We start from the raw sequence: 11928 nt of genomic DNA, 5'->3' as shown, positions 1-11928 counted from the left end.
TCTCTCTCTCTCTCTCTCTCTCTCTCTCTCTCTCTCTCTGTATTCTTTTACACATATGACTTGGAGTAGATAGCTTCTGAGACCCTCTCTAACCCTGAGATGCTATGATTCTGGGATAGACAATGAGTTTAGTTTCTTTGGTCCATCAAGGTGGAATAAAAAACTAAATAAGTCAGACTTTGCTTAGGACTACATAATACAGTAAATTGAGTGACTTATTTTTTACCTTCTCAGTTTTCCTAACGTATTATAGACTCTTTCAAATACATTTTAGCAGTCTGATTAACAGGAAATATTGTATGCGGCACAAATTAGAGACAGTCTAAGATTATCTCATAGAAACATCATTTTAACAATCATCTGAGGGCTGCAGATCCACAGATGAGGAAAAAGGCTGACAGGGAAATAGATATGAAAGGTCAGATTACAGGATCTAGCCACACATACATAATCAGTAAGGGGACCTATTTCCTTACCCCTAAATTTTAGGGCAAAGAGGCTGTCAAATTGCTTGGCTAACATTTTTTGCTTCTGGGCAGCCTGCCAGGAAATGGCAGGATATGGATTGGTTGGAATGGAAATGTGGCCCAAAGTAGTAGAAATGAGTGAGTCATGAATTCTTATTCTCTGTAATGGATGTATTAACAACCAACGAGCTTAATGTAGAAAATAAATTTAGATTGTTATTGTAAAACCCATGATAAACTATAATATCATTCTATGGCAATAAAGTAACAGACACCGATTATGTGACAAGTGAATAGCAATAATTAGGCACAAAATAGCAGAAGTGGTAGAAGGGAAGTAGAAGAGAAAACAAGGGTTTAATGTTCTTGAGATTCAAGAGACCCCATCAAAAGCACCCAAAGGCTAGGTCTGCATGATGCCAAAAGAGCTGGTTCATTTAGTGCAGAAAAAAAGTCAATTGAGTAAAATGAAAGCCACTCCAATACATTGCTTGGGTAGAACCACCTTCATTCTTAGAAGACACTGAGTAACCAAATGGTTCCTCCAATGGGTGGATAATGACATACAATGACAACCCTGTGTTTGAGATAAGATGTGGACCAATAAACAGAATAGAGAGTAGTGATTTAGAAGTCCCAAAGTATTTCCAGTTAGAATCAGAATTTTAGAGCTGAAAAAAGACTTTAAATAGATGTTAGAGCTGGAAGGTACCATAGAGGCCCTTGAGTCTAACCCCTTTATTTAACAGATAAAGACATTGAGGCCTAGAGAGGTTTAGTAACTTGCCCAGAGTCATTGCAATGGGTAGAGGGAAAAGGGAATAACTATTTATGTTGTACCTACTATGTGCCAGGTACTTTGCAAAGTTCTTCTTTACAAATATTATATCATTTGATCCTCACAATAATCTTGTGAATTGTATGCTATTATAACCCCCGTTTTGCAGTTAATGAAACTGAGGCAAATAGGGGTTAAGTGACTTGCCCAGGATCATGCAATATAGTTTTCGAGGCACGATTTGAACTCAGATCTTCTTGACTCCACTCCCAATGTTTATCTGCGACACTACCTATATCATTTAGTCTAACATATTCCTTTTATATATGTACATTCACGTAAATGTAGTATAGTGGATAGAATATGACAACTGGGAGTTGGGAGACCTGAGTTCAATTACTTCAGACACATATTAGCTAGGTGGTACTGTGGATAGAGTGCTGGGCCTGGAATCAGGAAAATCTGAGTTTAAATCTGGCCTCAGACACTTACTACCTGTGTGATCACTTGACAAATCACTTACTTCTGTCTGCCTCAGTTTCCTCAACTGTAAAATGTGGAGAGTAACAGAGTTGTGAGGATCAAATGAAATTATGTGCAAGAACCTAGCACAATGCCAGGCATGCAGGAAGCACTTACCAAATATGTGTTGTTCCCTCCCCTTCCCTATGTAAGTCTGAGCTAGTCATCTTTCAGAACCTCAGTTTCTTCACCTCTAGAAATGGGAATAATAATATGCTGGTACTTACCACATGAGGATTTTGTGAACCTTAAAAGATTATATAAAGGTGAATCATTTTAACAGCTGAGGGGACTGAGGACCAGGGAGGTTAAAGGTCCCATAGATATTAAGTGGCCAGTCTAAATCTCGTGATTCGAATACAGGATTTCCTTCCATTACACCAGAAAATCATTAACTTACTTCTGATGACTTTTCAAGAACTACATACCATTCTGTTTGGATGGATCCTTCTACCATGCTTATCCAAAAGTATCCATCACTGAAAACTTAGAGTTTACCATAACTATCAGCCTTTCAGTAAAAGAAACATTTCCACAGCGGAGGAAGGAGGAGTTCCCAAAAAAGAAGTTCTAATGTCAATGAACCTCATTCTTCTGGGAGAAAATTAATGCTAAACTGTGAAATTATGGGTTAAGAAGCTTTCTGTGGGTGCTGGAAATTAGAGATAATTAGAATTTGCAAACAAATCTACACATATTAAAATATATAGCCAGCATAGGATTGACATTTCACTATTAGACATGAAAGCAGGAGGTCAATACGTTATAAGATTGACTATGTGACATGAGTATTGATTTTTTTTTTTATTGATAATACCCCTAGAAACACAATTCTGAAAAAGAAACAAGAGAATGTATCTGAAGGTAGAATTTTCTGGGCAATGTATGTACTCCCACTGGACCACCATCACCAAAATTAGGAGTAATACCCATCTTAGAATCCAATTAGAGTATTTTAATCTTGTTGAGATAAAGCAATATGGCGTATTCAGAATCTGGCTCACTGCTTTCTGAGGCATACACACACACACACACACACACACACACACACACACACACACACGCACACATATATTTTTTAAACGAAGTTGGCCAAACAGATTTGAGCACATAAAGCTTTTGTTGAAGCAGCCAAGTTAGTCAAGAAGTATTTATTAAGCACTAATTATATGCCAGGCACTGTGCTAAACACTTGGGATACAAAGACGGAAGAGAGAGAAGGAGGGAATCAGCATTTATTCAGCATCTGCTATGTGCCAAACACTGTGCTGAGTATTTTTACAAATATTATTTCCTTTCATCTTTACAACAACCCTGTAAGGTAGGTGCTGTTATTATCTTCATTTTGCAGTTGAGGAAATGGAGGCAGAAAGAGGTTAGGTGACTTGCCCAGTATCATACAACTAGTAAGTGTCCAAGGTCTGATTTGAGTTCAGATCTTCCTGAGCCAAGGTCCAGGTCTCTGTCTATTATACCACTAACAATAATAATACATATCTTGCAGACTTTTGTGAGGATTAAATGAAATAATATATGTAAAGTGGTTTGTAAACTTTTAAATACTGTATAAATGTTTGCTGTCATTATCATCATATGTAAAATGAGATAATTGATAATGATAAAACTTACCTTATGGGGGTGCTATGAGGAAAAAATGGGAAAATGTGTGTAAAGTTCTATGTAATCTTTAGAAGACAATGTAAATTTTTGTCAGTGTTATGATTATTTAAAATATAAAGGACACCAGATAGAACCATGAGACCTGGTGTCTAGTTATGATCCTGTCAATAATTGGATCAATAACCTTGGTGAAATCAATTCTCCCTGAATCTCAATTAAATTAGATGTGAGTTTCCCATAAATTTGGTAATGGTGGTCCAGTGGGACCACCAGCTCTAGAATTCTGTGATTTCTATGGTATTCTAAAGTGATTCTCAGAGTTGGTTTGGAGACCCTCCAATTTACCAACCAAATTATAAATAAATTCTCTTTTTGGTACAGGTAGCATGTTGTAGTATATAGAAGGCCATTGGAAGTCAGGAAGACCTGCATTTATGCCCTAGCTTTAGTATATGTGGCAGTAGGCAAGTACTTAACTTCTCTGTGCCCCCAGGTGACTCCCTAACACTATAAATTAACAGGCGACATTCATCTGCATCCATGGAGGGAGTTTCCATATCAGGAGTTTCCCACACTGATGAAGTCCCAGGTCTGGACCAAAATGAAACATACTCTCTTTCTTTTATCTTTTCTCTCTACCATCTCTCTCCAATCCCCACTCCACTCTTTCTACTTCCCTTTGTCTTACCTTAATGGTTTTGGTTTTGATTTATTTGGAACAACACTATTTCACACTAAATGCTTATAAAGCATCCAATGTGGTAGACTTAATTAGAAAATTAGTATTATTTGCAGATACAACATTTTGTTGTTCAGTCATTTCAGTCGTGTCTGACTCTTCATGACCCCATTTAAGGTCTCCTTGGCAAATAAACTGGAATGGTTTTCCATTTCTTTCTCTCACTCATTTTACAGATGAGGAAACTGAGGCAAACAGGGTTAAGTGACTTGCCCAGGATCACATAGCTACTAAGTGTCTAAGGCAAGATTTGAACTCATGAAGATGAGTCTTCCTGACTCCAGGCCTGGCATTCCACCCACTGTGCCACCTAGCAGCCCACAGATATAACATGCAACCCTATAAAACACAACTTCAGAAACTGCTAGGAATCCACAATGAAAAAGCTATGGCAAAGAGATCACTAATTGGAGCTAGCATTTCCTAGTCCATCACCATGACTCAAAACATAAAATCTTCAGAGCAAATAAAAGGGTCAGAAGAGTTTAGGGGAAGTAGTAAAAAAGTAGTACAGAAAGTCTGTTTAGGCTTTTTGGTTGCATTTTATCTCAAAGGAAGCCTCAGTGTAGTTCAAGATAAAGAAAATTGCTCACTCTTGGAGACTAAAATAGAAGCTATTTGTTCAAAAGGGAATAGCTAGCCTCTCCAGGTTTTGATCAAAGCATCCAGAAGACATTCCTGGGACTGGCATTAAGTGCTAATAGGTTTCTTCTTGGCATTCACATCTCTTAATATGTTCGGGATTTTTGGCCAAGCTCAGAACGCTGTAGTTCTGATATAGATACATCCCAACCACAATGTTGAGAGTAAACCCTGCAAAAGATAAATCACAGCAATGGTGGTTGTAAAGGCCGAAGTGAGGGACAGAACCAATAATCTCTCTCTTCTTCAGCCTCCTCCCAACTCAATACACATCATTGCCCATTCTGGGAGGGTAAGTAAGTGGACACACCATCATTTTTCAGGTTATTTCATCACCCATTTTTCATACACAAGCCATGAAGAGGCCAGGAAATGGGGGTATCAGACCTTAATGTTAGCTAATTTACATCCATCTCACCCCCCAACCCCACTTGTTTTCCATCAGGTGGGAATGTTATCTGCCGTGCCTCACCTAGTGATGACGATCATTGTGCCAATTGGAGGACAAATTGCTGATTTTCTAAGAAGCCGGCAGATTCTTTCAACTACTACAGTGAGGAAGATCATGAATTGTGGAGGTAAGTCAGTGTATGGAGCAATTCCCTGTTTTTGTTATACTAAGGTCATCTTTTCATGAGTGGAATGTGTGCATTCATCCTAAATATTGGGAATTGTTTGGATCTAACTATTTATTTCACCTTCCATGTTACTCGTTTCAATGGGCCCCAGTGAATCAGAAAAACAATGAGTTATTTCCATGCCTGATACTCTTTCACTGGCCAAATAGCTATGGACAGTAAGGATGAGTGTCTCTCCAAGGTATAGAATGCTATTTACTGTGTGTGAACCTTAATATCATAGCCATTGAGCCCACTTAAAAGAAAGGAGACTAGACTGCATGGGCCATTGGTTCAGTCTAGGTCGGTGTTTCTTTAATATGTTTGCTGATTTTTCATACATGCTATGTCCTACCTAGATTCCACTTTGGAATCTGGGACAGCAGCACAGATAAGGCCATGACTCAACACGTATCAGCTTAAGTGTGGGGTCCCTATATTACTGTTTTTATAGTACCATGTTGAAGACAAACAAGATATTAATCTTTACACTGATGTTAGCCACATTCCTTTTCCTTTATAAATTCAACTAGACAGTGGATAGAATGTGGGACATAGAACCAGGAAGCCCTTGACTTAAATCCTACGTCTAATACATACTAGCTTTGTCATCAAACTCTCCAAATGTCAGTTTCCTCAGTGCTAAAATGGGATGAATAACTCCTATAATACCTGCCTCACAGAGTTGTCATGTGGCTCCAAAGAGACAATTCATGCAAAGGAACTGGCAAACTTTAAAAGTGTTCTATAAATGTCAGTTATTATTTTTATCACTATCATAAGACAATAATAACATTATACATCTAAAAGTGGAAGGAAACAGAGTCTGTCTAGCCCTACCCACCCCTTTTTTTTCAGATGAATAAACTGAAGCCCAGATTGGTTAAGTGACTTGCCCAAGATCACACAGTAAGCACCAGAGTTGAGATTTGGACCCAGGTCCTCTGCCAAAAGAGCCAGGGCATTCATTCAGCCCTGTGCAAAGGAAGATGTGGATACGCACCATTAAGTTGCATTTTAATCATGTCTCCTCTTTCTGAGAAAAATTTTGTACTGTAACCACATGGAGATTAGTTCTAGCTCCCAGGCAACCTAGCCTGGGTATGTTAAATTTAGTAATGTATGGAAATATTCCATTGATCTCAAAAGAAGAATGCTTTGGGTTCGTTCCCACCCCCCCCCATTAGGCTAATGTGTCTCCATTAAAATTCACTGGTTTCTGAATATTAGGGAAGGCTTGACCTTTAAAGACTAGATTGCTCCCTGGCATCCATTGGCATTATGCTTAGAAGTAGCCTCTTCCTTTCCAGATACCACTTCAAAATTGGACAATTGGTGAACACCACGTAGGGGATCCCGTTAAATGATTTCTTCTTGAGGCCTTATTGATGCCCGTGTGAAATAGCTTTGAATTTCCAATTAAGTTCTTCTCTGTTTGCTTCTTAAGGCTTTGGCATGGAAGCCACACTGCTGTTGGTCGTGGGCTATTCTCATACTCGGGGAGTAGCTATCTCCTTCTTAGTGCTTGCAGTGGGCTTCAGTGGCTTTGCTATCTCAGGTAAGATACAAATTTAGTTGTTTTTTTAATATGACATTTCTTTTCAAGGTTGTAAAGAAAAGACAGAATTGGTTATGCTTTTCTTTCTAATGCCATGAGCATCACAAACCCCTTAGCAGTTTCGTAAGTAAGAAACAGCAAGAAAGCCAATGTCATTGGATTGAAGAGTATGTGTAAAGATAGGAAGGGCTCAGATTGTAAAGGACTTTAAAAGCTAAACAGAGGCTCTCATATTTGATCTTTGAGGAAATAGGGAGCCACTGAAACTTATTGAGTGGTAATTAATGATGTGATCAGACCTATACTTAAGGAAAATCACTTTGGCAGCTAGGTGAAGATGGATTGGAGTGGGAGAAGTTTCCAGCAAGGGAAATAAAAAAACAAAGACTGTTGCAATATCCCAGATATAAAGTATGGGAACTTTCTTGAACCAGGCTGATGGCTTTGTAAGTGGAGAGAAATGGACAGACATGAGATCTATTTTGAAGGCAGAAATGACAAGAATTGACAACAGATTGTATAGGTGAAGTGCATGTGAGGAGTTGATACTAACACCTGGGTTTTCAGCCTGAGTGACTGGGAAGATAGTGGTGGCATCCACAGTATGAGAAATTCAGAAGAGAAGAGGATTTGAGGCGGGGAAGGGGGGAGATAATAAGTTCAGTTTTGGATATGCTGACTTTGAGATGTCTATATGACATGCAATTTAAGATATCCAAATAGTATTTGGTGGGATGAGATTAGAAATCAGGAGAGAGGGTAACACTGGATCTGGGAATCACCTACATAAAGATGATAACTCAAACCAAGGGAGCTGATGAGATAGTACTGAGGGAAAGGAGAAAAGGGCCCCAGGTAGAGTATTAGGGGATGCCCATAGTTAGTGGTATTTTCTATAAGAAAATAGAGCAGAGAAGGCTGTGAAGGAGAGGACAGAGAAGTAAAACAAGAGCAGGAGAGAGAGTGGTGTCACAAAAACTGAGAAAGGAAATAGTATCTGGGAGAAAAAGTTGAAGAACAGTGTCAAAGATCACAGAGAGATCAAGAGGGATGATTGAGGACAGGCCATTAGATTTGTGGATTAAAAGATCATTGGTAACTTTGGAGATAGCATTTTCAGTTGAATGATGATGTTCGAAGCCTTTTTTGCAGAGAATTTAGAATCAAATGAGAGAATAGGAAATGGAAAAACTGAGTGTAGATGGCTTTCTCAAGGAGTTAAGCCATGAAGGGGAGGAAAAGTAAAGGATGATAGTGGAGATAGTTGAAGGAAGGTTTTTCTTAAGGATGGGGGAAAGATCAGCAAATTTGTACATAGCAGAGAAGGAGCTAGTAGTTAGGGAGGTATTAAAGATTAGAAAGAGAGTAAAGATGGTAGAGGAGGAAAATTAAGATACAGTCAAGTATGCATATAGAAGAATTTGCCTTGGTAAGGAGGACTATGTACACCCTCATATGAGACATGGGTGAAGAAGCAGATAGTAAAGAAAGGCATCTGAGTGATATGAAATGGAGAGGAGAGGAGAATAGGGGGTTCTCATTGGATAGCCTCAATTTTTTTTCAGTAAATTGAGGTGAAAAGGTTGGGGAGGGATGCTGTGAGTGGTTTGAAGAGAGATGAAAAGTTTGGAATAATCACTGCAGATGATGGGAAAGTGAATCCACTAGGTAAATGTAAAAGTATTGCTTTGCTGCATGAAGGCCCAGTTGAGATTATATAACACAAATTGGTAGTATATCCAGTCAGTTCAGTTTCTTGACTTTCTCTAGTGTTCAGCAGCACATGAAAAGTAGCAAAGGTAGTGGATGGGGGTGGTGGTGGTAACAATCCAAGATTAGGGTTTGGCAAGGCATAACAGCTGAGAGGACAAAAGAACAAAAAATTTAAATGCAGAGGTTAGTAGAGTGGAACTAAGTCACCAGGCAATTGAGCAAGGGAAGGGAGAAGTGTGATGAGTCTTGCCAGATGTGTAGAATTTTGATTGGTGATGAAGGTAGGGGAGGGCATTCTAGGTAGGCTGAAATTGCAGCTGGAGTAGGCAAAGGTACTAGAAGGGAAACACATTTCATGACTTTGAGTTGAAGTGAAGCATGTCTTGGAAAATGATAGGAGATAAGGCTGTACAAGTGAAGTAGGCACAGATTGTGGAAGAACTTTGGTGGTGGACTCAGGAGTTTGCCCATTTAGTCAATGGGCAGATCACCTGGCCAGCAAAGTGATTTTCCATCTAATCACTCAGCCACAATTAAGGGAAATATGGCTTCATCTTAGCTATGGACAATTCCCCTTTCTAAACATAACTGTTTTAAAAATTGAATAGAAGGTCCTCCAATGAAATGTAAGTTCATTGAAGGCAGGATTTTTTTTTTGCCTTTTTATCCCTATCACCTGAAGCAGTGCCTTGTACATAATAGATGCTTAAACATAAGAGGATGTCATATTAGAAGCCTCCTGTCTCATAAAGGGGGAACTTTGGCCTAAATTAATTTGCTTTCTCCCTCCCCTGCTTCAATCTATTATTTTCAGAAAAAAATTTTTTTATATCATTAGCAGATAGATGTGTGTGTTCGTTTCTGTGTGTGTGTGTGTGTGTGTGTGTATGTATGTATTTGTGTGCACGTGCACGTGCGCATGTGTGTACTTTTGGTAATCATTTCCCCTCAGCCATAAAAAAAATCAGCCGAGTTTTCAACAATTTGAATTTCCTATTTAATTTATTTAATTGAGAGGTATGGTCTTATAACCTCAGAAGTGAAACTTTGGGTGTTTGTTTCAGGATTCAATGTCAACCACTTGGATATTGCACCAAGATATGCCAGTATCTTAATGGGTATTTCAAATGGTGTTGGTACATTGTCAGGAATGGTTTGCCCTATCATTGTTGGTGCAATGACAAAGAACAAGGTAGGTGGTCAAATGGAAGCATGTGTTCACATTTCAAAGAGCAAAGATCTTGCATTCTGTTCATTGCTCCCGTTCATGTTCTATGTCTGTGGTGAGGAGTATTGTGCCCCTAAACAAAGGACTGTTGAATCCCCTAGAGGTCAGAGGTAGACCTCATCATTGGACACTAAGCTACTTTCTTCTCAATATCTCTCAGATGTATTTGGTGTAGGGGCCAGATTGCAGAATAGCTTGTGACCATTGCAGAATACCTGTGGGGCAGAAGGAATTTCATTTTGCATATCTCCAATAATACTGCTCCCTAATCCTCTTGAGGTTGGTTACAGCCTTGCTTTTGAATTTATACAATTGCGGAGTTGGAAGGTGTTTCTAGTGTCAGTCAAATTCTTGCCTAAAGCCAAATAACCATCCATCCCAAACCTGAAGGCTTTATAGATAGAGGATTCCCTACCTCCCTTGGTATTTTTGCTCAGCTCTCCTGTAAGGAGATTTTCCTGTTGGTCAATTGTAAATCCACCTTAATATAACGTCTACCTTTTGTTATCAGTTCTGCCCTCTGAGACCAAGCAGAGCAAAGGGCCAGTCTTTTAACTCAAAATGCTGGTCATAGGAGACAAAAATAAAATGAACTCAGTGGAAAAACGAGGGAAGTCAAAGTATATATTATGTACTTTAAGTACTGGCTCTGAGCTTAGAGACCCTGTGTTCAAATCTTGCCTCCTGCCTGGGTTACTGTGGTCAAGTCATTTAAACTCCCCAGGTCTCTGTTTTCTCATCTGTGAAAATGAAGGGCTTGGACTAGATGGCCTCTTAGGTGTCTTCCAAATTTAAGTCTATGACTCTATGATCTCACAATTGATCCATGATCTTATCATTGTGCTTAATGACCACTTGTGATGTGGGATATAGAGGGGATTCTAGTTCAGGTACAGATTAGGCTACATGGCCTCTGAGGCCCTGTAATTCTCTGATCAGTACAGGCATTCTCCCCCATGAAGATCACAACCCATGCAAGTCTTCTTATCCTGTATAATTCTTTTCCATGTACTTGCACAAATTCTCCATTGAAAATGTATCCAATGCTCTCAACGTCTTCCTCCAGGTCTTTAAATTCAATTATAATTGAAACTCTCAGGCCTTCTAATAGAAACCGTTTTTACCTTAAGGCAGGTTGTAGATATTTCTTGTCTTTCATTTCAAAATGAGTACAATTTAAAAAAAAATTAAAACACGTAGGAGATATATTACTTACATGAATGTTGGCCATTGATTGGTAGAAAGTGGCTTTTTTTTCTGAATAAGATGCTCTTCAAAAAAGCTATATAAAATTTGGAGATTTAAATGAAGATGTTGAGTCTTTTAAACCTTGAAAGGCTCTTCTCACAGTACCACTTTTCTTTATTACAGTCCCGGGAAGAGTGGCAGTATGTCTTTCTGATTGCAGCCTTAGTCCACTATGGTGGAGTTATATTTTATGGAATCTTTGCTTCGGGTGAGAAACAACCCTGGGCAGATCCTGAAGAGACCAGTGAAGAAAAGTGCGGCTTTATTCATGAAGATGAACTTGATGAAGAAACAGGGGACATTACTCAAAATTATGTAAATTACAGTACCACAAAGTCCTATGGGGCAACAACACAGGCCAATGGTGGTTGGCCCAATGGGTGGGAGAAGAAAGAAGAATTTGTACAAGAAGAGGTCCAAGACTCATACATCTATAAGGAAAGAGAAGATTATTCTTAACAGAGCTAATCATTGAATCTATTTTATAGTGTTTGTGATTAAATCCATCGTGGTTGTTTGCACAAGAGATGTGGTGTAAACATGTTGACATATCAAAATGACAGGTCTTGCTGTACAAAAAAAAACCACAAAAAAAACCCAAAAAAATCAATCCCATCAAGTGACCATTTGTTCAAGTACAATCTGTCCCCATTGAGACATGGCATCACATCCATTCGGGTCCAGCCATTTCTGCACTACACATTTTCAAATTTCCTGATCAAAACTATAGAAGCAACTAGTTTCTTCTATAGATAGACACAAGAGCTCAAACTCATAACCAATGATGAAAGCACAA

At 38.8% G+C, this 11928-nt stretch overlaps 1 protein-coding gene across 1 annotated transcript in view; it reads left to right on the top strand.

The window, feature by feature from the left end:
• SLC17A6 (solute carrier family 17 member 6) overlaps positions 1-11591 on the top strand; it is a 59765-nt gene extending 48174 nt beyond the window's left edge. Inside the window, exons 9-12 of the mRNA XM_027852658.1 lie at positions 5214-5346; positions 6833-6943; positions 9721-9848; positions 11256-11591. Of these exons, the coding sequence (XP_027708459.1) occupies positions 5214-5346; positions 6833-6943; positions 9721-9848; positions 11256-11591 (708 nt within the window). The remainder of the gene's footprint in view (positions 1-5213; positions 5347-6832; positions 6944-9720; positions 9849-11255) is intronic.
• Positions 11592-11928: the final 337 nt, after the last annotated feature.

Source organism: Vombatus ursinus, unplaced genomic scaffold (assembly GCF_900497805.2).
Source record: "Vombatus ursinus unplaced genomic scaffold, bare-nosed wombat genome assembly UNPS02009770.1, whole genome shotgun sequence".
Taxonomy (NCBI): domain Eukaryota; kingdom Metazoa; phylum Chordata; class Mammalia; order Diprotodontia; family Vombatidae; genus Vombatus; species Vombatus ursinus.
Note: the sequence above shows the minus strand (reverse complement) of the source record. Positions and strands in the feature narration are given on the sequence as shown.